Here is a 26,527-nt window from a genome sequence, read left to right on the forward strand (position 1 = left end):
CAACTCCAAGATGCGGATACAACTCGAGCATATAAGGCTTCCACTAGAACTCTCATTTTTGACCTTGATGCTTCACTAGGCTGCAGTTGCTTTGTAACTTTTGCGATCAGATCCATAATTTGGCACACTAGTACATATATAGCATGTATATATTCTGTTTACATGCCCTATACTTCACATTCCATGCTTGGCATTTTAATTACACGGTAATTAGAATTTTTATTCACGCCAATATTGCACCCTGCGTGGGTGGGTCGCGAACATGGCTCGAATGTTAAGCCGCAAAAATTAATTAGAAGCACGCCATATACTCATATACTGATTTGATATGCGGCCATCTTTACTCGTTTGAAAAAAAGGCAAGCAAATCCATAGCATTTGAAATGGTTTCCCAATTCATTTTGTTGTTGGTAATTAAACTACTTTTTGTGAACTAGTTCATGCGGAAATGACGTAGTCGATTGTATAATCGCGTTACAAAAATCGGTTATAGCTTAGCCGGCTACAAACAAAAGATAAACAAATCAAATCAAAAGAAATGACAAAACCTCAACAGCAATTGATTCAAAAATTCGACACACGCTCCATATTTCAGCTTCTTCATATACTTGTACTCTCGAATGTGGCTATGTGGTGGGATTTAATTTTTGCAAATATGAGCATCATTTTATATTTGGCATACTATACTGTATATTTGCCGCGTGTTGTCCGTATTATGTCATTTATAAACAAAACTAAAACGGGCGCTGCATAAATTAATGCCCAACAAAAAAGCTGAAATACTAATTTACATAAAATCGCAAGATCCGCTCTTCCACGCTCTTTCCACTCCACAGTAGTGGTGGACATGGGCCGTGTTTTAAATCATGACAACGTTTCTGAAAACATACGATTGGGCCAATATTTAAAAAAGTAAGATGTGAGGTTTTATGTTAGCTTTGGTCAGCGTTTTTAAAGTTACTCAGCATTAAAATCATTGAATAAATATATTAAGAGAGATGGTAATACAATTAATAAATTAATAGCTGGAAGAATTGTTCAAATTATTGCAACTAGTTGAAAATGATTTAAAAATAGATTTTTACTGCCCTTCAGGTTCCAATTTTGTCGAGAAAAATGTAACAATTCAGTAATGTTTCTATTCTTTTTGAAGTTAAACGCATGGATTAAAATATTTCCTATTGCAGTTCTTGTGCAAATTCCTAGCGGATACCAATCAGTCAGTAAGAACAAAATAAATATACATTTATTTGGTTTAAAGAGGTACCTCATGGTTGGATTTTTGAAATTGTGTTTTAATATCAACCTAAATAATTTATATAGCTCACAGTCGTTTTAAAGTGAATAAAATACCAAGAAACATAAGAAATTATAAGTTAAATGTATTTCTTCAGAATATACCATATTGCTATGTGCATACAATGTGTACTTTGTGTTATGATTGAATACATTTTATATATACTTGTAAATATTCCAAGCTTATTTTATTCCGCCTTTATGTAAATTACGTGCTTGACCACAAAGCGTGTTTTAAAAGCCGGTCCATTCCCATCTCTACTGTGTAGTTGTATATCTGTTCGTTAGTAACAAGCTTTGGCATTATATTGTGGTACGGCTAAGTGTTATTCGCACCTTAGCACATACATTAGACAAAATGCGAAATTTGTAAACCTGCCGGATGTTTTCTTAGCAGCAGACATTTGCAAGCTCTTCATCATAATGAAGTGACTGCTTGTATTTAGTTGTTGTTATTGCTCATCATTTTGCCATTATTTGGTGTTATTATCGCGCCGATTTGTCAGTGAAATTATTGAAATTTGCAATTAGCTGAGTTAAGGCCCACCACAAATTCGTCGAAACATAATCAGCGATGCGTGCCATATTTTTGCTTTTGTTGCTGGTCGAACGAACGTCCTCGAGTTCTATGTATTGGTGGACTCCAACGACTTTGAATACGAGCATGTGTGAGCGCATAACTGGTAGGTTGTTACTTTGTTGGCTAAGCCTAACTAAGCTCATGCACAACTGCTATTTGTTGCCATTAATTTATATAATTTAAATTTCACCGTCATATGGTTGTACGTTGTGAATAAATGCAATTAAAAGCCCACAAAGTGAGCAAAGTGCGCTTAATAAGCATGACGTCTACATTTTGCAAAACAATGCAGAGAGAAGTAAAAAACAAAATAACAAACAAACAAATAACTGCAAGCGTCAAGCTCAGACTTACATTTACTTGTTTGTCTGTAAGTATGTGAAGGCGGCATTAGTCTGAAAAGTCCAATCACCACCAGCCTCTCAACGGGTGTGAATGAACTTGCCTTCAAGCGAAGGAAAATTACCCACAATTCAATCCTATGGAATTTTACATCGTTGTACTTGCAACGCACAGCTATTTTATCGATTAAAATTATGCTTGCAGAGAATCTGAATCTGAAGCGGGATGCTACTACGTATACGTGTACGAGTGAGGTCATCATGAGAATTGATTAAATTGGAAGACTGAAAGTCGGCTTATCCCCGGCATTTAAACAGGTTTCACAATTTTACTACATTAAAGGGAGTTCGCAATCTAATGTTAAACTAACCCACTAAGTGCACAAATCGAGTTTATTCAACTGTTGGAAATACCTACTTAGGCTCAAAACAAAAGCACATCATCATTGTGCCATTAATAAAAAGTCATTCACTTTACTTTTTTTGGCGTAAAATGTCTGCACCACCGTACACGGATTCGAAGTATGTAAATAGTGTGATATAATGCAATTTTTAGTTCGAATTGTGAAAAGGATGTATTGAATTATATATTTCATTTCAACATTGCCAGCCATTATAAACCACAATCGCCAGAACTCTGTACCCAGTTGAAATACCAATGCACCACCTTACAATGGTTGAAAGTTTGTAAAAAAAAAGTATTAAATTATATATTTCATTTCAATACTGCCAGCCATTATAAATCACAATCGTCACTTACAACTACTATTAAGGAATTTATTTTTAACTTAAAGTATCTAATATTTTGCCACCAAAATAATCATATTTCAGTTGAGGGAAATACACAAAAGAATACGGATGAAAATAGAGAGGAAAGGAACAAACTTAAATACAGCTTTTGTTCAAAATTGTAGAATTTCATAACGGTAATTAATTCTGAATTCCCTAGCAATGATATTTGTGACCAAATGGTAATCAATCAGCAATGATCATTACAGAGATAAATCTTAATCTACAAAAGGTATAAACCATCTAATATTGGAACACACAATTGTATGCATTACTACATTCCAAATATTCCTATGCCCACTGTGCCTCAGATGCGCTCTTAATTTTAATTTGATTTAGGTTTTTGTGTCACATTCAAACACGCTTCGGTTTTTAATCGTTTATTTTAAAGCGTACGAGTTCAAATTTGAGATAGCATTTAAATGAATTAAAATTGCAATAGCTCTGTTCAGCTGGTTGCAACAAACAATGCACAACTCGTGCTGTGAGTTAACAGTAAATTGTGCATCGAATAGGTCAGCAACCAAAAATGAACATACATTTGTTTTCTTCTAGCAATTTTATTGAATATTCTTGAGCGCAGGTATTGATGAGTGGCTCGCAGCAGAAATGAAAAAAATAAAAACAAAAACAAAACGAAACAAACGAGTTGGGAAATAAGAAACAAAAACAAACGATCGCATCTGCTTCACTTTTGTTTTTTGTATCTCCCTCTCTGTCTCTCTCTCTCTCTCTGTATTTTTCTGTAGGTATGTATTAATTATTTTCCATTTAGTTTCATTGTGGGCTTTAGGTTTGTTTTATTTATAAGCTTTTGCAGCCGTAAAATTGTATAATGACTCACATGTGACTGGGATCCGACCAGCTGAAGTGACGCTTAATCCTTTCAAAGTCCATGACCGGCTGCTGTTGTTGTTGCCGGTTCAAGGCTGAATCTTTCTTGATAGCCATTTCGAATGTTGCACTGAGCTTCCTTTTGCTAATTTAGCGTTAACGTTGTTGGCAAGGAGCCGGTAAAGGCGTCCCAATCGCTGCAATCGGTTAACGTGCACTAGTCAATGGGGTTTTTTTCTTATATAGTTGCACAACTGGTTTCGAATGTGGCTTTTATTGTAGCGTTTGTAGTTGCTTTTGTTGCTGTTATTATTGTTGTTGTGATGGTAGTAAAATATCTTGTTTATTACGAATTGTGCACTGTGTTTAGTCTATTTTTCCGTGTCGTGTTGTTGTGCTTGTTTCTTGCGAAAAATTTACACAACAATTTTTTGCGCGCTCTGCCAAACAAAAGACTTAGGCAACGAACACCGCTCAAAAATTATTTAACAACCAATAACGAATCTATTGCGGTTTCAACTTCGGCTTAGTGACAGCTGTGGCTGCTACAGCTGTTAAAACTTATTGTCGTCTTCGGATGTTGGGCTAAGCACGAGGTGATGACAACGTGAATCGATGAGCGCGTAGTCGACGGCACAGAGCAGCATTAACTGTCAAACAAAGCAAGTAATTGGGCTTAAAGCGTTACTTCTTTTTCTGTGTACGTGTATGTGGCGCGCCTAACAAACGTCCAACAAATTGGTTTTGTTGCTCTTACGCTGCTGCTTTATGTTTTATATTTTAGCCGCTGCTGCTGCCTAACGCGACGATGTACGAAACGAAACTGAAAGCACGCGAGGCGCACACAAAACGCAAGAGCTGCCAAAATGCGACAAAGCCGCAAAGCAGCTGTGACTGCCGATCGGAAGAGCGAATGCGAAGAGAGCAAGCTTAGATGGACGTCGGTTGAAATGGAGGGCCAAGACTACAAGTATTTCTAAAGGCTTAGTTCTGAACCGAAAACCAACTACGAGTACTAATTAGTTGAACAATGCGAGAGACTTAGGAAAAGAACAGAGCACGCTTAGAAATAAATTAGCATATATAATCAGAAGTGTGCGCATTTGCATAATTTAATGAACAAATATTTTCAACGTCAGTTATTGGCAAAGAACTGCTCGTGTGTCCACAACTCTTGCAGTTAGGCCATTAAAGTAAACTGGTAGTTTTGCATAAATTATGCAATGCATTAATTATTTATAGATATATTTAAATGTATTTTGCTTGAATTAAGTAATGGGCTGGGCTCAAAGATACACTTTATTCTAGCAGTAAGAAAGATCAAAAAAACAAGACTAGAGCAAAATCAATTTGAATTACTATACGAGCATATAAGTCTACATAGAAATATATGGCCGCCGTTTCCGGAATTCAGTCGTTAATTCAGGCGGCCGAAAAGACGAATCAATATGGCTAATTCGTTGTAACCCTTCGGGTCACGTTATAACAAATGATAAAAGACTTAATCCTCTCTGACCGAAGGCTTCTTTCATGGGAATGTAAAGCTATCAAATGTAGTTTATGAGACTCGGTAGGTAAAGGGAGCTAGATAACTAGCCCGTAACTGAAGGTGACAGTTGATGAGGAATAATTCCCCCTACCCTACAAGTCTAAAATCTCTTATAATTTTACTTAAATTAACTTAAATTTGTCCTCAGCACCTTGCCTCCTAATTACGGTAAATATTTGTGGATGATAAGGATTATTTACTAAAGATAAACATCGTATTGCCAACATCATATGCATTTTAAAAAAGCTGAAGAAAGATTTAATACAAGTAGTTCTTTCCCTTTAGGGCCGTGGAAGGCCTTCGTAACTTCTCAGCGATCGCAGAGCCTGCTTTGTTCTCAGGACAGGATTTAATAAGAAGCTCTTGATGGAAATCTTAACACAGAACATCAGAGCACTCACATGGCTGTTTTTCAGCAATTGTCTTTCGCAGCTTTTCTAAATACAAACATCGACTCAATTGAAATCCATAAATCATGGTTGGAACTTGGCAAAAATGACGGGCGTACACTTAACAGTTTACGAGTATTGCTGCTTAATTAAGCCATCTCAGGGCACCGTTAATAGGCCACAACAAAGCGGCTTATGGCACCCAAATGTCTACGCACAAAATAGGTTTAACGTCACATTAGCTGCACAGACAACAACAACATCACTATTATAACAATGAACTGGAGTTATGAACTTTTAAGTCGCTACTTATCAGGCATTAACGGACGAAGGCAGCGGCGGCGGCAAAAAATGAAATCATGCGAATAATTGGAGTAACAAATAAACAAATAACACGATCAAATGTGAAACTTTTAGTAGAAATGCAATGAACTTTTAGCGTTAATATTGACCAACACACTTCTGGTGAAAACTTTTTCTCAAATAATTCACACATTTCCGTCAACGTGACGCGGCACGAAGAGCATCGCCCGAATCGGGCGAAATTAGAAAATCGCATGCTGTTGCGGTAGCTGATGCGATTTTATGATATAAATAGCGTAGCAAAAAATATATTATAGCGTGATAAGTCACCAATCGCTTACATACATTCGTAGTATATCGAACTTACATAACTCAAAAATTTTTGTATTTTTACAATTCGATACCCGACCCTTACACTCACATTATGTTAATTGTGGCACGTACCCAGCTACATATGTACATACATACAAACATACATACATACAGACGTTGTAATCTAAAGGCCAATTTTTCACAGGCCTGCCCAGATCGCCGCACCGATCAGTGAAAGCGTTTAAATGCCATTGTCTTGCGCAAATTGCAAGACCCCCCGACCACGACTACGACTATGGCGACCTCAGCCCCAGCCCCAGCCCCACCTCCTCTATGCAATCTAATTCGAAGACAGCAGCAAACAAACAAAAAGTCAGTGTTTAAACATTAATTTGATGCACAATAGGCAAACAATCAAATTTATTTTAAATTTAATTTAATTTGTATGCAAATGTTCAGGAAGTAGCACACAAAACAGAAAACAAACACAAAACAACGCAGCCCCACTGGCTCCACTCTGGCTCTTGCAGACGCAGTTTTCTCTTAAAGTGTGTCCACATCTTTCTCTTTTTGTCTCTCGCTGAGTGTCTCTAACACAGCAACGACTCAACATAGATGAGACAGCGAGAAGAAGTAGAAGACGCTGCGGCGGCTGTTACCTCATCGCAGTTGGCCCGTCGCGTCGCGTCGTCGAATTGCAACAATTACAGGCAGAAGCAGAAGCAGAGGCAGAGGCGGTGGCGCTGGCAGCAACTGCGACGCTAAACGTGTAAATGGAAATCAATGAAGCGGCTAACGAACGCAGCGGCCAACGAATGTTTGCTCAAAGAAATGGCAGCTAAAAGTGGCGCACAAAAAGAAAGTTTGAAGCACTGCTTTTTTATGCCCTATATACCAAAAGCTAACAGAGTATGTCGCATTCATAAGTCATATTTATTTAGTAAGAGTTAGTGGTTTTTTTTTGAAAGTGCAAGTTTTATCTTATTTGCGAGACGAGCGTTTCTTCTTCTTCATAAAGTTGTGCTAATAGCTTTCAGAATTTTAACACTTTCGGGCAACTCAACGGGGCTATTCACCACAAATCGTGTGCGTCATAAAGGCTACTTGAAACCAACTTCTGAATCAGCCAAGGTCTACGCAATTTTAATCTAACCTGAGCCGAAAAAACAAATTCAAGTAATTAAAATATAAATTATATGTAACATGTTTATAAATTAGTAGTATTTTAAGTATGTTAGTTGCGTAGTCGTAACACCTTTACATAAAGCATTATATTTAATGTTTTGCATTTAGTGGAAGATGTACTTCAGAAGAATTGACAGCGCCATCTGTGATCTATCCTTAACAACATAACTTTTTTAACCAAGTGCTGCGTCAATTGATTTCGAAGAATGTTTAGCGTTCCGTTACAGACAAATAAACAGTTGCATCAGCCATTTTGTTTGTCGAGATTGTAAGTAAAGGTCCTCACCTGTAAAGCGCATTTAATATTGTAAAACCGGAAGCTTTTGTATTTTTTTTGGTGGTATTGCATGCGTTTGAAGAAACACGCAGTTGGTTTTTTGTTTTCACATGAAAAATTCTTGAAGTGAAATTAATTCTGCATTGGCGCCGATCCCCTAGCTTTTTTAAAAAATAACAAACTACCCAAATCCAGCCATTATTGTTGATTTGCCCAAGAGAGTATTCTTTAGTCAGGCTTGTGCCGATTTAGTTTCTTGCTCGTTTTCATTTCAATTGGTTTAGTGTGTGTCGTGTTGTTGCTGTGTTAATTTAATTTTTGTTTTGCCTGTGCCTTTTTATGATGCTTCAAGCGTGCAATAGAGCGATCAAATCAAGCCATAAAAGCTATACAACCGATAAAATGTTTGCAGGGCCTCGTCCACTCCAATCGAAAAGTGTAAGTGATAGCGTGGAGCAACAAAGTCGTAAAGTAAACCAAATAGTTGAAATGCGCACGGCTCTTTCATGCTTGTTTACCAAACAAATTATGCGCACAGTGGGCGAGGCAGGCAAACACCAAACTCGCCAAATGAGTGGAGAAGTACGAAGACAAACAACCGCCAAATGCAGCCAAGAATTTGTGTCATGGCATTGCCCAATGATCGGCGACCGCTGAAGCACGCGTCGTATGGGGAATGGCCAGCGAATGGCCAAAATAAGTAAAGACAGACTCGAATCGTGGGCCGGAGTTTGTGGTGTGCGAGAAGTAAAACTGCAATTTGCAAAATTACGTAATGCAACGCGGTGGCAGCACAGCACAGCACAGCGACAACGATAACTTGGCCTGCCGCAAAAACGAGCGAACTTGTCGGAAGTAAAAAGAGGAAAATGAAAACAAACTGGGCAAAATGAAAAACGAAACAAATGGTCGCACCAAGTGTAAGCTTAACAATATAAATGCATGTACGTGTATGTACAAATCTGTCTATACATACCTATATAGTATGTACTCATGTGTCTGTTGTATATTGAAAAAATGTGTAAACATCAACGAAAGAGCGAATAATTCGCTTACAATACCAAAAACTGACTGCTGCGGTATGTGGAGTAAGCCAATGAGTAAATTGGTAAATTGGCCAAAAACGAGCGACAAATCGACTCGTACATATGTAATAACAATAACAAAAAGCTGTCGCACCAACAACACCAACAACAGCAAGTTACATTTATAATGACCATCGATCGTGATGGTGCGTATCCGTTCGGAAATGCAATAAATGGCGGATGCAAACAGCTCTCTTCGTACGCATTAATATTCACAAAGCTCTTTTCTTGGCTTACCTGGGTAAGCTACACTCTTCTTTTCCTTTGTTTGGTAACAATGCGTTTCATAAAGCACATTACTCAGTACTTCCTACCTGTTGGTAATTATTTATTTATTATTTCGTGTCTACAAACATTAAAAAGAACATTTATAAGATTAGTAAGAATTAGCAAAGCTACGACTCAAAAGATCTAGATCTAATACAGGCAATAAAAGCATACCATTAACTCAAAACTAGCTCAAAAATATAAAGAGCACAATTATATTGAACTTGCTTATTTTACAAACTTACCTATCCTTGCTAAGTCGTTTATTTTATAATCATTAAACATTGTTACAGTACCGATTTAAATTGTCGCCAGTTATGGGAATTTGTAAATAAAATATGGTTTAAGACTCCAGTCGAGATTTGCCGCAAACTTATTTCTAGCATGCAAGGATAATGAAAGCGAATTATATAAATAGACAAAAGCAGGCATTAAGTTCTAAGCCGAGCAGATCTTTTTTTTTTTTTTTTTTTTTTTTTTTTACATATATACAATTTATTAAACTAGTTTTCTACTACCAATATGGCAGCTTAAGCTAGTTGAAAGTTAGGGAATACAAAAGTTGTCTATAGTAAGCATCTATAGGACGCACTTATATCTATGTACATATATACAATATTTACAATGTTTTACATGAAAAATGATTATATTTTATGATATATACTATGTATTTTATACAAGGGCTCTTGTGGGGAGATCCTTTGGATGGCACTTCTTCAGTCTTCTCTTCTTAGGTTTGGACAGGAGCCGCCTCGCTAGTGCGTTGGGGTGACTGCCGAGTCGCTTCTCGTAATTGCTTGCGTGCATTTGAATGACATCGCCAACCTTGGGGACACATAAGTCTCTTTCGATGTCCCTAGTGCGCATATACCAGGGAGCGTTGCATATTTTTCTGAGTATTTTAGCTTGCGCAACTCTTATTTTGTTTAGGTTTGAAGCAGCGGCAATGCCATAAATTGGTAGCGCATACTTCCATATTGGACTTAATATGGACTTATATACTGTCACCTTACTGTGCAGGGACAGCTTGTTGCATGGTGCAAGCAGCCATGCCATCTTTCCGGCTTTCGCCATGACCGATCGCTTGACCATTGTTGTATGCTTGCTGAAGTTGAGTCTTCTGTCCAGAATTACACCAAGATATTTGTGCGAATTTGTATGACTGAGCGTGGACCCCAACATTGTGATATCTCCGCATGACGACGGCCTTGTTGTAAATGTGACATTCGCACACTTGCTGGCGTTGATACCAATGTTCCAATTCAGAGCCCACTTCTCGAAACTACTTACATACTGCTGTAAGGCTTCCGAAGCTACATCGATATCTCTGCTTCTGGTAAGCACCGCAGTGTCGTCTGCGTAAGTAGCTATTAGTGCGTCATCCTCGTATACTCCAATGATCTCTTGCGGTGCAGGCATATCAGCAGTAAATAATGTATACAGGGTAGGACCGAGAACACTGCCTTGGGGCACTCCTGCACAAATTGAGCGCCTCGTGGATTTCACTCCATCAACAGCAACTCTGAAGCTTCTGTCCCTTAGAAAGCTTTCGATGAGTTGAAACAATTGAGGAGTTAGCATGCCTTTCAATTTGCAGAGGAGACCATCATGCCACACTCTATCAAAAGCTTGTTTAATATCCATAAACACAGCCACTGAGTACATCTTTTGCTCCATGGCTTCCAGGGCGAAGTTGACCACACGGTGGAGCTGTTCCGGTGTTCCGTGACTTCTTCGAAAACCAAATTGCCATTTTGGAATTCTGCGCGTCACGGCTTCGAGCTGGAGAATCCGGTCCAGAATCACGCGTTCCATCATCTTCCCGAGGGCAGGTAGCAGACTAATCGGCCTATATCCATCTACTTCAGTATGCTGTTTCTCTGGCTTTGGAATCATCGTAATTAGCGCCATTTTCCAGCAGTTTGGAAAGTGCCTCAGCCTGAGTATGTTATTCATGAGCAAGACAATATACAGCAGAGCCCTTGTGGGGAGCAGTTTCAGCGTCCTGTTGTCTAAAAGGTCTTCTCCAGGCGCTTTTTTTACCTTTAGATTTTTTATCTGCTGTACCACTTCTTGAAGTGTAACTGGGCTTGCAGGCAAGGCCATTTGGAATGGCATCTCCAGCCTAAGCTCGACTACCCTTCGCCTATCTGCTGTTGTAAAGTCAAAAGGCTTAAATCTTTCCTCTAGGCTGTTTGCAAAGATTTCAGCTTTCTGCTGACTGGAGTAGCTCCATCCACCTGTAGGATCCTTAATTGGAGTCTTAGGGATGACCAGCCTCTTAAATCGCCTCGTAAGCTTCCAGAGCGAGTAATTAAATGATGCATCTGGACCAGCACTTTCCAATATGTCATCAATTCTGCCTTGTCTGATTTTAGCAAGCTCTTTTTGCAGTCGATTGGACAGTCTTTTGTAGATTTGATGAATGCGAGTATCTCCAGTTCTTGCATATTCTTTCCTGACTCTTCTTTTCAGGCTTAAGAGCGCAGCAGCCGTTGGTGGTAGACTAGCTTGACTATGTTGGGTTGGCAAGCGTAAAGTTTTCGGTGCAGCAGAAGACGCAGCCAGTGAAATGTTCTTCATGAGGATTGATATCGCGTCTTCGATATCCTCTGGGCTGTTAATTTCGACGTTCAGGTTAATTCTTCTTTCGAGATCGGCTTTAAAAACATCAATACGGGAGCCAGGTGGTAGAATATATTCCCTCTTGGGATTATATTGCGGTGCATGATGTAGCGTCGCTACTACTGGAAGGTGATCCGATGCGAGCTCATATTTTGTTTCAACGGTGAGTCTGTTTAGGGCAATCCTGTTGACAATAAAGAAGTCTAGTGCAGAGGGGTTAAGCCGTGTGTTGTAAGAGTAGAAAGTTGGCTCTCCAGTAGCAAGAACTTGGCAAGTAGTACTAGCTATGGCCTCTTGCAAACACCTTCCTCGCCTGCAAGATCTGGAATTACCCCACCATTGGTGTTTTGCATTAAAATCACCGCCTACAATAAACTTATCTCCTAAGGTTGCAAGCAATAGATCAAAGTCGGCCCTGCACCAAGCTTCATTGGGAGGAAGATATAGGGAGGAGACTTTGATGCTTCCACCATTCGTCGGTATAGTTACGCTGGCCGCTTGGATGCTTGTTTTTAGAATTGGCTCATTCTGTGAATGAGCGATACTTGATCTAATGATGACTGCAGAACCACTTTTAGCGGTGCCACTAGGATGATTAGCGTAGTACTGGTCGTATCCTGGCAAATATGCGTTCAAGCCAGGACGCATATGCGTTTCGGTTATTAACATGATATCGATCGAGTTTGAACTTAGGAAAAGCCTGAGTTCATCATTGTTTTTGACCAGGCCCCGTGCGTTCCATAATCCGATTTTTAACAGCGGATTTAACATTTGGATATTAGTTTTTGTACCAAGTCACGGAAGGCTCTATTGGAATCCATATTTTCCTGTATGAGCTTATACATTTGATCCATTCTTGCGTTTAGATCTAAAATCGCCTTTTCCAGCATACTAAATTTGTTGTTTAGATGCCAATCTTCGGCGGAACTGTGTGATCGGGGCGAGTTTTGGTTTGTTGGCGCGCTGGTACGTTTTTCTCCAATTGGCCTAGCTGCATCAGCATAAGAGAAGCCACTCTTAACAGTAGAGTTTGAGATAAACTGTACTTTAGTGCCTTGGTTATTTGGGTAACTCCTATTGCTACCGATAACTAGTCCATCTTTCGGCAACCTCACAGCTGGCTTAAGTTTTTTGGCTAGATCAATTCTTACCTTGCAGCCTCTGAAGCTCGACATGTGGTCTTCGCCGCAATTAGCGCATATAAATTCCCCATTATCATTCAGGTTACATGATTTTGAGCCAGTATCATGGTCCCCCGAGCATTTACCGCAAACCGGCTTTTTAAGGCAATAGTTCCTCGTGTGCCCGAAATCTTGGCATCTGAAGCATTGTACCAGCTCTTTACTCTGTTTGGCCTTTGATATTGTAACCCTGTGTCTACCAATTTGAGTTATTTTTAGTGCCTCAGCAACGTTGGGTGCGTTCTGGAGGTTAACGTAAAACATATTTTGTCTTGTTTTAACATTATTTATGTCCTCACCATCCTCCTCATTAATTTGAATGTTACGCCAGTCCGGTTTTCTGGGGCAATATATATTCAAAACTGTAAAGCCCTTGTCGGTAAAGGTGCGCTCTATTAATTGCCTGGGTACATTGGGATGAATATCTCTGAGCACCAATCTGCAGGGTTTGTTCTCCTTCAACTGGTGGTGCCAGAATTGACAATTTTGATTGGACAATAATTTGATTATTGCACGAAACGCATTCGAATTCTTCGTATAAATACGCGAGATCCCAGATTTCGATGTGCGTATGTCGTAATCGCTAGGGGAGACAGCAGAATTGAGCGCCACCTCCAGCTTATCCAATTTGTTGACTTGTGGCACACATATAGCAGGAGGCTTAGGAATACTACTTCCCTGCTGGAAACGGCTGGCTTCATTTTGCTGGCTCGATGGATCTTCGGAATCTGGCTCTTCCATTTCCATAATGGAATCAGCTTCTTCCGAAAGGGCTGCAAATCTATTATTTTGAAGCGCTGGCGGAGAGGAGGACGCAGTTCGTTGTCCCTGGGTTGTATTGACAGGAGTTGGCTTATTTTTTTGAGCCGATTTTAGTGACTCGACGGCTCCTTTCCGCTTCCTATTAATACCGGGTACTGGCATTTGAAACGAGCAAAATTTGTCCAGAGTTGGATTTGCAACTAAGTTTGTGATTGAAGCCGGTGTACTCACAACGGCGGGTGTGGAGCACAAACTGCCATTTGATGTCGCTACTGTAGTATACATTGATTGAGAGTTCACCACAGAAAATGTTAGGGTACTTGTAGTCGATGTACAAGTGGTTGAGGCAATCCAGTTACTGGTTGAGATTGACGGCTTTAAGTATGGTTTTCCCATTGACATATGCAAGTCCTTGGTTATTTTTGCTCTCAGCTCCGAAGGTGATTTACCAGAAATTTTTCTCATCTCCACGTACTTCGGCAGCTTATTGACTACTTCCTCAGCTGCTCCGAGAGCGGCCGAGTCTTCATCAGCATTCATTTACGTGAGATAAGATGACTTGCAAAACAAGCAAAGAAGAAAAATTCTGGGCTGTCTCTGCTCCGATGACGTGTATACGTCAGCAGAGCAGCCCCATACAGCAGATTAATTGTTGATTGGAATCCAAGAAAATAAGGATACTAAACGATTGCCAAAAAGCCAAGGTGAAACTAGGTTTCCGGGTGGTTTTTTTTTTAACGCACTATACGCGAAATAATTGAAAAAGAGGAATTTATTACAATTTTTCACGGAGCGCACAATAAAAAGTCGACTAGTGCCGAGCAGATCTACGCTAGACACTTCAAATACCAATCCTTAAAACAAACCGATTTAGATCTAAGGCAGCTTTATTTGTTACTCTGTTTAAATATATCTGCACTGGATATACCGGTTTTTTGTTTCATAATATTTATGGCAAGCAATTATGAAAAAAATGCGTTGTGCTTAAATATTATGATGCACTGTTTATTTTTTAAATTTTATCTATTTAAGTAAACAGTTAGTGAATCTCAACGGATATTTTCAAAATTCTTAAGCGTGTTTTTATCATTCTGTCCACATGTGTGTAGATACATATGTTTTATATAGGAATTGCATATAGCATACATAATTTAAAATTTGAAGTATCACGTATAATTATGATTATTTATCATTAATGGGTTTTCATTTCCAGCGATATACTTATAATTGAGCGTGAAGTGATAAAACACATACTACTTGTATTGCATTAATTAAATTAAGTAGCTAAAAAAAAAAAAAAATGACATAAAAGTCCACTTATCACCTACTTATTCAACATTCAACCCAACCATTATTAAAGATTATGAACCGAGCTTACTGCACTCTCTACGGAAATTTAAATAATTTTTACGCGCGCTTTTAAACTCATGTTGTTTCACTCCGACACATACGCGTGCTCCCTGGAATGTTCACATAGTAAAAAGTGCTTAAAGCGCCAATTTATCCAACAGCAAATCAACAGTGTCAGTGGCGCCATCTATACTATAATTACGATGTTCATCAACCACATTTTGGGACAAAACTATAACTGATTTCAATTGTAAATGGCATATTAAACTTAATGGAGAATATATATAAAATGATAACAATTTATAAAAAAAAAAAAAAACAATAACGCGTACAAATATACAGTCTCTTGGTTCGCAGATAACTGACAATTCTTGTTCCACTTATTTACATATGTATATGTCAGTACCATGAACATGATAGTAATGACACTAGTTAACTAGTTAATAAAGCAAGCTATGTTGAATGCAATTGCTTATATATTTAGTTTCATTTAAATCCTCACCGGCGTATACTTATAATTGAATTCAAAATATCTGCTTTCATAATTTTAAGTAGCGCGCCTTTAAATATGTTTGTCTCTATTTGCCATTTCATTCGCACTGATTTTCTGTTTCACCATATCAGATGTGCCATTTCACTTGCACAGATATGCTGTTTCACTCATAAGCATTGCTTTTCGTCTGCCAATAGTTATGGGGCGCCATCTTTACGAACATTATAGGAAACTAAAGAGAATTTAGTTTATACGCCCCCTACGGGTTGTTATTCATATGTATTGAACAGTTTTCGAAACTGCTCTTTCTAACAATAGAGGGCGACACAAATAATTTCAATAATAATTTTGATATTAGAAAATTAAACATAATCAAAATAAAACTAAAATAATATACACCAAATTCTGTTTTTACACGGTCTTTTATTACATGATTTGAATATAGCACGGTTTGAAAATTAAAAATATTATATATATTTCTTTAAAGATAAGGAACCAATCACCTATTTTTGCATATCATCAATGCCTTTTTTTGCACAGAGGTTTCTGGAACCAATCTACCGTGTAAATACAGAATTAGGTGTAATCAAGTTGGTGCCACTCCCACCCTTTCCATATTTATGAATTAAAGCAGAAGTTTATGTTGGGCATCAAACCAACAACTTATCCACACTACAATAGCTACAATTGAAATATTCAGCTTTTTATTTTTAATTACCTATCTAGTTTTCATTTTATTTTTCATTTCATTTCCATTGCGACATGTCGGAATTTCTGTCTCTGTAATTCTTTACTACCTTGAGCAGATCCCAAAAATCACCTCATAGTGCAAGTAAGAAATATTACATTTTATTTTTCATTTCACTTCCATTGCGACATGTCGGAATCTCTGTCATGGTAATTCTTTACTACTCGTATATCCATAAACAATAGGTGCGCGTCAGGCCGAGAGAGGTTTCACTTCAAATATGATGCACGTCGCTAATAATTTGTTTGTTATACAGTTTGTGTCTGTCTATTTTCTGTCTACTATCTTTCGAACGACAAACTTTACTTTATGCTGAGTGTAAGCACATGGTAAGTCATAGGAACTGTGTACTAAAGCAAAATACCCATTGCGAAGACAACATTGAATCAACAGTTAAGCGGTAAGCATTGAAATTTAAATTCTGCAGACGAATCAAACAATCAAACACATTTGGGCTTCAAATTGATTTGCATTGAAAATGTTGTATGTTTAGTATATCGGCTGCAGACCAACAACAAAACCATCAGCATCAGCAATAAAAGAGTAAAAATCAACAGCAACCAACAGCCGATGCTCTCAAATCTGCTCAATATGGAGCAGCGCACGTCCTTAATAATTTATTTATGAGTGTCCTTGTAAATGCACCTTAACCGCAGCCAGGCACTCCAACCTGGTGACCCGCCAATAGATAGATACTAGACCGATGCACCTTGCTTCCATTGAGAGTACGGCCAATCCCTGAGGGCGCTTTACTGTTGTTTGCTGACCGACCAGCGTGGTGTTAATGCTGTTTTTGCTATTGTTGTTGTTGCTGTTGTTGTCGTGTGTATCATTGTGTTGGTGCGTCAACAACATCAATAACTTTAACTTATTGCATTACACAGGCTCTGCAGTTGCTGCAAATTCGATCTGGGCAGGCGGGCTAGCGAGCAGATTGGCAGACTGATTGCCAGACCCGCATAAACATGACCTGATTGATGTTGGTTTAAGTTGGTCATTTATTTGTTGTAACTAGGGCTGCTGTTGTTGTTGTTGCTGTTTACAGTTGGCAGTTGTTTGTCTAACGGCCTGGCCTTAAAGTGCCAGATTTCCACATTTAAAGGCTGCAAAATTGAAATTGTATTCCACTTCATTTTATTTGTGCACTTTGGTATGCCAAATTGGCATTTGATTTCATTTTGTGCTCGTTTGTCGCATATTTGGCCCCAAAATACTTTAGAGCCTGTCACACATTTGCCTCACTCACCCACACACACACACACACACACACACTCAAGCACACACACATAGACGCACTTCCATGAATTATGGCGGCACACGTGTATGGCTTCTATTTACATTGCCTTCTTTTTCTAATATGTCTGCATGTATGGGTTTGTATCCTAATATTAATTTGCTGATTTATGACCCTGCAACCCAAATAAAACGACGACACACCACCACTCCCTCCGCCAACTATAAATTTAAATGAAAATTGAATAAATGCGGTGGCACAGCAACTTTGCTGCCTTTTTTTCTGGCATTGTTGAGGTTAATATGGTTTTACAATTTGCGGCAAGCACCGCACAACCTACACCCCCGGAGCGCAATACAACGGCAATTGCCGTATTATATAAATTTTAAATATTTATGCTCAGCCTTTTGTTGCAATTTTTATGCTGTCGTTGATGTTAATGCCCCTGTGTTGTTGGTGTTGTTGTTGTTGACTTAAACTGTTCGCTTGTGGTCATAAATTTTATTTGGCGCATTTTCATGTGATTTAATGCAAAATTACAAAAGCCAAAAAGAAACGAAAACAAAACCAAAACCAACAGCAAAAATAAAATGAAATGAAATGGAATATTATTGTAGGCAGCATGTGATTTTTGGACGTCAACAGCAAACTCATTAAAAATTTACATAAACTAAAGCGCACGAAAGTATGCAATGGAAAGCCGACCGACAAAGCCGCAAAAATGAAGCAGCACAGAAAGCAAAGCCGCACAACAACAACAACAGCAGCAGCATCAACAACTATAAAAAGGAACTTTTGTGCACAGACTCACACACACACATACATGCACACAAAAGTCGATACAAAACTGTTAAATATTTTATGCTGCTGCTATTTTACGCTTGTAAATCACAGCTAAAGCCACAGACAGGAAAGCAAAAGCACGCACACACACACACACACGCACAGACTAGGTAGCCTTAAGTGCCGACAAACCAAAAAGTTCAACTGGAATACCCCAACCAACCAACTAACCAGCCAACCAAGCAACCAAGCAGCCAAGCTAGCCGGGCTTCTAAAAAAGCACACGTAAATGCCAAATAGTTGCGCTTCACTCGCTCACTGCGGTCTGACGGCATTCAAAACTGTCCCGCCCCCTTCCCCCCTCCCTCCGCCCTATCGCCAACACATGCACTATGAAGCTTACCATGCAACCATATGGCATATAGCAGACATTTGTGGCATGCAGTCTAAGCTAGACGTGTGCCTTCCTTGGCATTTTGCGGCTCAGACACATTTAATATTAAAATCAAATTCCTCACAATAAATTGCATTTCGGCAAGTTTTGCCACAAACTGCTGCTGTCTACTAACTGCAAATATTTGCAAGATCGCTTTCAGCCCTCTCTCAGCCCGCAGTGAGCCGCCATGGCAGTTCTTAATTAAACATTTCGTATTTTGCATTTTGTCAAAATTCAAACAAGCAATGGTATGCAACAAATTAATAAACATAAATCAAGTTAATTACAATGGGTCTCGGTTTGAGGCATAAATAACTGGGTGAGGCCATTGTCTGCTTCGTACAGGTGTTGACAAGTTTATTTGCCCCAAAAGCAAGAGTAATAGCAATAGGGAAATGCAATTGAAATTTGTTTAATAAATGAAGCAAAGTATTTGCAAAATACAGCTCAACATGGGCAGAGAGAAGAGAAATTACAACAAGAGCAGGAATCCTAAGGAAACAAAATCCATATTGATGTAATTGAAAGCAGTTACCAGCTAAGACTCTATTACAATGCACTTGAATTTTGATTCTCTGCTTCTCTTTGTTCTGAGTTTCACACCTTAAATAAAAAGTTTGAGGCCGTTCTCTTATTTTTCCTTTATCACCTGCTTCCTTTAGAAAAACAGTCAAGTATTTCAGCACCAAAATCACAAAATAATAAAATGGCAATTGGGATTTTATACAAGTATATTCATATAAATGTCACAGCAGCTTAATGCTTAACGGAATAGCCTAAAAGAATTGAGGATTTTTTCTATGTCAATGTTAGCTGCACAATTAAGCTGCTTAGTCGACTGGCAACAATAGCCAATTTCATTTTATATATGCTGGTAGGTATGTACAAGTATGTATGTGTGTGTGTGTGTGTGTATGAATTAGTCAAATGGCCAAGCCACAATGGAACGATCCTTGGCCCCATTGGCATAGTTAGCGTTCATGTTGGCTCGCAACGAATTTAGCAACAAATCAATTTATTTGCAAGATTACAATTTACGTGACTTCATTACAAATTGCTTTATTTATATATCAGATGAGAGACAGCACAGCATACGAAAGCATTGTAAGAAATTGTAGCAGGTCTGAGCTAAAACATAACAAAAGAAAACAACTTCAAGGCTGGCCAGCTAATTTAATGACTCATTGAGTATGTGATATGCTAACATGCAATGCTTACAGGAAAAACAGCACAAGAACACATCAACGACACGCTAATGTTCGTTTCTCTAAGCTCCTGATGAGTGCTGGCCAGAATAAGATTGAAAATTAGAGATTACCAGCAATTATAATTTAATTATCAGAGTGCACGGTAAATATTCTCAATGAGCTATGAAGAAGGGAAAAAGAGCAGCCTCACTGCTCAATTAGAACAAAATATAATTCTTAAGAATAATTAAGTAAAATATATTCATTCTTATTAAGTCACTCTTCAATGAAATTGTGTCTCTTACACTAATTCAATCACTAATTTAAGTAATTATGTTCATTAAAATCCGAAATCAGCTTTCAGTAATCCAATTGCATTTAACAATTTATTCAACAGATGCAGTAGGCGAATATTGCACGGCAATCTCTTTGCACAGGTTGCATAACTCAAGGAAGAGTCCTATCGCCTCTATAAATACCGATGTAAAATTCCCAAAGCCGTGGTTTAGTCATGTACAACACATTAGCGGAGGTATACTGATGGGCATACAGCGTCGAACTTAAACATTCACTATTTTCAACAAGAGAAACAAAGTAGTGGAATAAAAGCCGTCAAGGGCGATCGGGAATTCGCTTATATCCAACAAGGAAGAAAGGTACCTTGGCACAGTATTGCAAAACTGTTGCATTTATCTTCAGTTCAGTAGAGACTCTCATACTGCTCGACTACTTTTCGAAACACAACAAGATAGCGCTTGCCAAACTCATCTCCAATATCCGGCAAAACTTGGGACCAATTCGTATCTATAAATGACTGCCTCACATTTAAGCAATTGTAATCTTTTAATGTTGTTCTACAGGAAGTGTAAAATGGAACCCCTTTCTGCCCTTTCAGTTGGCAGTTACTCAACTATTTAAGAAATAAACAAGCCATTTGGTATAATAAATTCGGCATTTCCTTGTAATTTGATGTAAGTAAGACAGCTATAATTTCCAATATACAGAGTCTAAGAGCATAAAAGGTGGATTATTACAAAATTAGTCATCATGCTATTTTGTAGAAATGATTTTTTTTAGTAAACCCACGAATCTACCATTAGATCACAGCCTATTATTACACAATCTCAACTGCAAACAAAATTGCCAATAACAATAGAACATTTAGCTGCTACTCAGAAAAACATTAAAATATTTTTTGTAATATTCATTATATAGCTAAAGGGCACCTTTATACTTTTTAACTTGAATTTATTGCTTTAACGGAAACATTACTGTTTATAAAAAAGTAAATACTTTGGTTCGTTTTTAACATATTTTATTTGTTAACTTCAAATCAAGACATAATTGTTTTCAAATCGGGGTTGAAATGTTGCTCTTATTTTATTCCGCATGTCTTCCTTGTTTTCAAATAAAAGAACCGCTATCGGCCTCACACTTCTACAAGCACATTGATTTCCTCGATAATAAAAGGAACTGCAACAAAATAAATCTCATCTCAGCAGAACACTTACCAGCAAGAGCCTTGACTGCCTAAAACTTGAACACTAAAAACGCTCGCAAACTAAACCACAAGAGCAAAAAGCTCTTACCGATGTTCTGCATTCATCAAGCAAACAAACAGAAAAACAAACACAAAACAGAGTGCATGAGGAAAATGAAGAAATCAAAAACCAAAAGTCAATCAGGCATAAAACATTAAAAAGCACAACAGCAACAAAAAGGCAACCCAAATGTAAGAAATGGCACAATGAGACGAATATGACGGCAAATGAACAAAGTGCGAGCAGCATAAAATGATCTGAAAGTTTACACCATTGCTGAGGTAGCTAGGGGGTAGGTAGGTAGGGAGGGTATGAACAGTTCGTTGGTTTAGTTGCTTGCAACAAGAGCGGAAGCGGAAACAGCACAAGTTAAAGTTTGCAACATGGACGGCGCTGCAGTAAACGCCATCTTTGAATTAGTGAATTTCCGGTTGCTGGCGCAAAATGTTTTAATTTCTTCCAACAATCGCAACAACAACTGCGAACCAGAGGTCGCCAAGTGTAGTCGTGTGGCTGTGTTTTGTTGTTGTTGTTGTTTGCTGCTGTTGCCTGTTTGCGTTTGTGTTTGTGTTGCAGGCTCTTGTGTTTATGTTGCTGTTTCTAAATTTGGCACAAATATTTTGAAGCACTTTTGCTTTCAAGAACTTAAAGTGCAATGCATGTGGCAAGAGCTGAGTTTTATTTATGAGCTCCAGTCCTCTCTCCGATATATGGCTTCTCCCTACTATAACTCGAGTGGATCTTTTGTGCAGCAATTAAAGGCATATGTGGATTGTTTGCACTATGCTTTGGTCTCTACATATTTTTATTTCGTTTGGCACTTATTGCCACCACACATACAGAGTCATACACTTATAGGATATTCAATACTCTTGGCCACATTACCGGAGTGTGTGAATGTCAAACAAGAACCGCAACCGTAGTCTGAGCCTTTGCCACTTTGGTTTCATTTCGCCAACATCAAAAGCAGAAACAGTAGCATAGCAATAGCAACAGCAACAAACCGGCAGCGGCAACAGAGCTGCCCACAAATCGATTAACTTTGGCTTGTTAATTAAGATCTTTTGCTCGTTATATGTGGTTGTTTACGAATGTATGTGTGTTTGTGTGTGGGAGCAACATTGTGTCGTTTACAAAAGTCGATGCCATTAAAAGCATTAATTACAGCCACCCCATAACAACACAGGGCCCCATGTCATTTAACATGCGAGGCAACAAGCCTGGCAACCATTCAACCGGCTGACCAGTCATCCAGCCCTTTCAGGGCCATTGCTCATTCAAATGGCCAAAATGAGTGACATTTGAGCGCCCAAATTATACAAGTTTAATGCGTGTCATGTTGGGCTTGACAGCCAATAATAATAATAGCCGCACCATGCAGGCGGATGCAGCCGTTGATGCGCCTTAATGTATGCAATGAGTGACATTATTGTTGTCACAGCCCATCATGTCGTCAGCCAGAAATAGTCATGGGCTCAAAGTCTGTCCGTAATGAAGCTTCTCATGTTGCTACATTAAATGATGCTATGCAGCATTTGCATAATCCAGCCAAACCAGAAAATTTTACACGCTGAAAAGTAAGCTCCTGTAACCGAACACTCTTGAGAATATATAAGTATATTAAGTATACTTATTTAAAATTATAAATAAAAGCATTTTTTTGGAATATGAATTAAACTTTATTGAAAATAAAACTACTCCAAGAGATCGTGTAAAGAATTCAGAGTTATGCATTTTTGTTTGTATGGCCCGATTTGGTTAAGTCATGTTTATAAGACAACATGTTATTCGAATAGGTGTAATTTTTGCACCGATCTGTCAAATAGCAGCCGATTAAAAAAATCATTCAATACAAAGGCGGTTAAGAATAGAAAACTGCAATAAGTAAAAAGTTTATTATGCATGGAAAAATGGTTTTCTTAGATAATTTTTATTCATCTTTATTGAAATTTAATGGGATTGTATCCCATTTTCTCGTTCAGAGATTCATTTTTATTTTCACAATGCATGTGGAATGTATTCTTCCATAACCATCGCTATAGATGTGCCAATAATATGTGTATTTTTAACATATCAACCGCAGTTGTATATGGTTTGTAATAAGCTGGTCTACCTACGGATTAGACAAACCAACATAAGTACCTGACACAGGCAGACGAACAGACTATATGTATAACGGTTCGTCTCGCCATAATGATTATATATGCACCTATTACATTGAGTCTGCCACGTCTTCTCTTGTCTGTTATATAGAATTGGAGACAGTCAGTTCTAAAAATAAGTCATTACAACTACAACAGACCAACGGTCACATGACGAGCAAGCCAGTCAGGTTGAAGAGCGCTGCTAAAACAACGTGAGTGAGAAGCGATGCGATAAGCATAACTTGTATGTATAGATTAGGAAACACATGGTGTTGTTTTCATTTAAAATAATAAGTTAAATGACAACCTAACCTAATTAATTCAATTAAAAAACGGTATCAATGACAATTTTGTACTTGCAACTAAAACATACGAAGATACCTTTTTCTTACTTAGGTTTCTATTAATTCGATGCACTTTTCTTCAATGTTCAAAATTCGATATCAAACACCTTCCAACTAACAAATTGTGAGAAACAAAATTGAGGCACAAGCAAACCGGAAGGCAACAAACCAAGAACGAACCAAATACAACAACAAGAATAACCATACAAATTCACAAAATGCATACAAATGAAGCAATTTGCACTTAAGCCTGCATGGGAGAAGTCAATTTTCAATTAAAAATGCCATATTTTTAGACTTCCTGGCAGACAGCCTGCCTGTCTGCCCATGCTGAATGCAGAATGTGGCAAAGTGTTGTGAAACTTGCTCTTGCTTACAAATTGAAGTTGCAAGCTTAAAGCTGTATAAGTTTAATTGAAAAATGAAATTAATTTGTTTTTAAGCACATTACGCATACGCCACGTTGGCCAAATAGAAAAGTTTCGACTGCTTAACGCCAAGAGTTTTATGACGGGGACTTTAACTTTTCTAACGCCAATTGACGCGTTTTTACAGCTAATGCTAATGTTTGCTACTTTAGTCAAACATTTCTAAAAGCTTTGCGCCAATTCTGCACTGCAGACGCAAACAACAGCAGCATCAGAAACAGCAAAAAGAACAACAGCGGGAAACTGTAATCGCAGTATAGCTATAGATAAAAAGATAATATCCGTTTGCCTGTTTCTTTGTTTACAACAACATTTAAGCGGATTTTCGCATGCTACTGTCAACTTTTGGTCACCCGAGCGGCAGCAGGAGCAGCAATTTTAATTGATTTGCATGAGCAGAGTAGAAATCAAGTGGGTGGTGAGTGTCGGGATGCCAGGATGAACCGCGTGTCATGGGTTTGGTTTGGTTTTGTGTCAGATGTTTTAGCTCAAAATTTGCACACGCTGACTTTTCAGTTGATTTGGCATATGTAACACGACTAAATGTAACCTAAAAAGTTAGTCCAGGCATTAACTAGCATCGATGCTATCGGCGCCAACTGTTGATGCATACTGCATTTCATTTCGTTGGTCGGTTTGAACTGCAAAATTGTTCGGTTTGGCTGTTTAGAGAGGCAACTAAGCTGGTTTTGTTGGTCATATGATTGACAGGCCATAAACTACGACAGAAGCTAAACCACTTATTCATTTAATGAATTGAAAGCTTTCCACATATTGCCAATTATTTGACCTTTGATAAGTGTGGATTCATTTAAAATGTCATGGTTAGGGAACAATCAGACCATTTAATTGTTCTGTCAGTCCTTTCTAATCTTCTTAATTAACCATGTTTATTTACGCAGTATTATTCAGGTGTGTGTTTTTGTACAGTTTAAAATAGATAGTAAAAGATAGTATTGATGAGTGATTTCAATTAAGTAGTAAAGAGTGTAATAGGTTAAAAGAGATTGTGATAAATTAAATAATAATCGGTATCTAAAATTATTTCACTTCTTTCACTTCACTATTACTTTGTTAATTATTCTGAGAGAGAGAGAAGCGTCTTAATTGAAAGAGCTACCTTAAGACTCTTTCGTAGCCAAAAAGCCATAGTATCATGAGCAGTCTAGTCTCAGTGTCAATAAATAAGTAATTGGACTCATGACGTAGCTTCCCTTCCTTTCAATATAACCTCAATCGCCACAATTCTGTTATGTTCTTTTTCAACACACTGCCCATACTAATACATGAAATGTCTTTATTTTCATTGGCAAAATTGTATGTATTAGAAAAATTACACATCCAAATGAGACTTTACTGGGGCTACATTAATTTTAACTTTCATTCTCTTACAATTTCAGTTCTGCACAACATATAAATATTTCTATTTACCTGCTTGCTTGGCATGCGTTTAATTTAAATAAAATACATTTGCTTTCACAACTGACCATACACTTTTAATTCAACTAGTCTAGCTTTCTCTAATGCCCACGACTACTACACAAGTTCATACAATGTATATGAATGTAATATTTAAGGGAGTAGCTATCAGCCATACATCATTTTTCTCCCAAACATCAGCAAGCTTAACACCTAAACCAAAATTACAACAATTGCAAGATTGAAGAGCTTGCGCCTAGTCATGGTAAAAAAAAGTCAAAGTACTGTCAAAAATAAATGATGCATCTGCACTTACATATGCATATATCCTTTAAATTGCCGCAAATGCGGCGTCAACCATTAAAACATCTTTTTATAATGGCAAAAAAAAAAAAAAAAAACACAAATATACCAGATACGTGCATGCTCTCTAAAGAAAAACATCTCCTTATGCCCAACAAAAATATTCTTATTATATTTATAGCTTAAAAGCATGATTATGATTTATAAATCATTACATTTTACCAAAGAATCCCAGAATAGAACGGACAAAAATACAATACAGTACCATTGTTGGATTTCGGTCAAATCAAATATACGTATATACTATGTATGTTATATAAAAAGAAGCTCAAGTGCGTTGGA

The 26,527-nt window shown here is 38.0% G+C and overlaps 1 protein-coding gene across 3 annotated transcripts in view; it reads right to left on the reverse strand.

Annotated features, from left to right (window-relative positions):
* Nucleotides 1-26,527, reverse strand: part of LOC115621853 (ABC transporter G family member 23) — a 79,615-nt gene that overhangs the window by 30,019 nt on the left and 23,069 nt on the right. The window contains exon 1 of one of the 3 annotated variants that reach the window (XM_030515665.1): nt 3,851-4,103. The exons of 1 other annotated variant lie outside the window; for it this stretch is intronic. In XM_030515665.1, the coding sequence (XP_030371525.1) occupies nt 3,851-3,957 (107 nt within the window). In that variant the 5' untranslated portion in view covers nt 3,958-4,103. Of the gene's footprint in view, nt 1-3,850; nt 4,104-26,527 lie in introns of those variants that run through there. One more of the 3 variants, XM_030515667.1, reaches the window with a different exon arrangement.

The sequence above is a fragment of the Scaptodrosophila lebanonensis genome, unplaced genomic scaffold (assembly GCF_003285725.1).
Source record: "Scaptodrosophila lebanonensis strain 11010-0011.00,11010-0021.00 unplaced genomic scaffold, SlebRS2 tig00000024-arrow-pilon, whole genome shotgun sequence".
Lineage (NCBI taxonomy): Eukaryota > Metazoa > Arthropoda > Insecta > Diptera > Drosophilidae > Scaptodrosophila > Scaptodrosophila lebanonensis.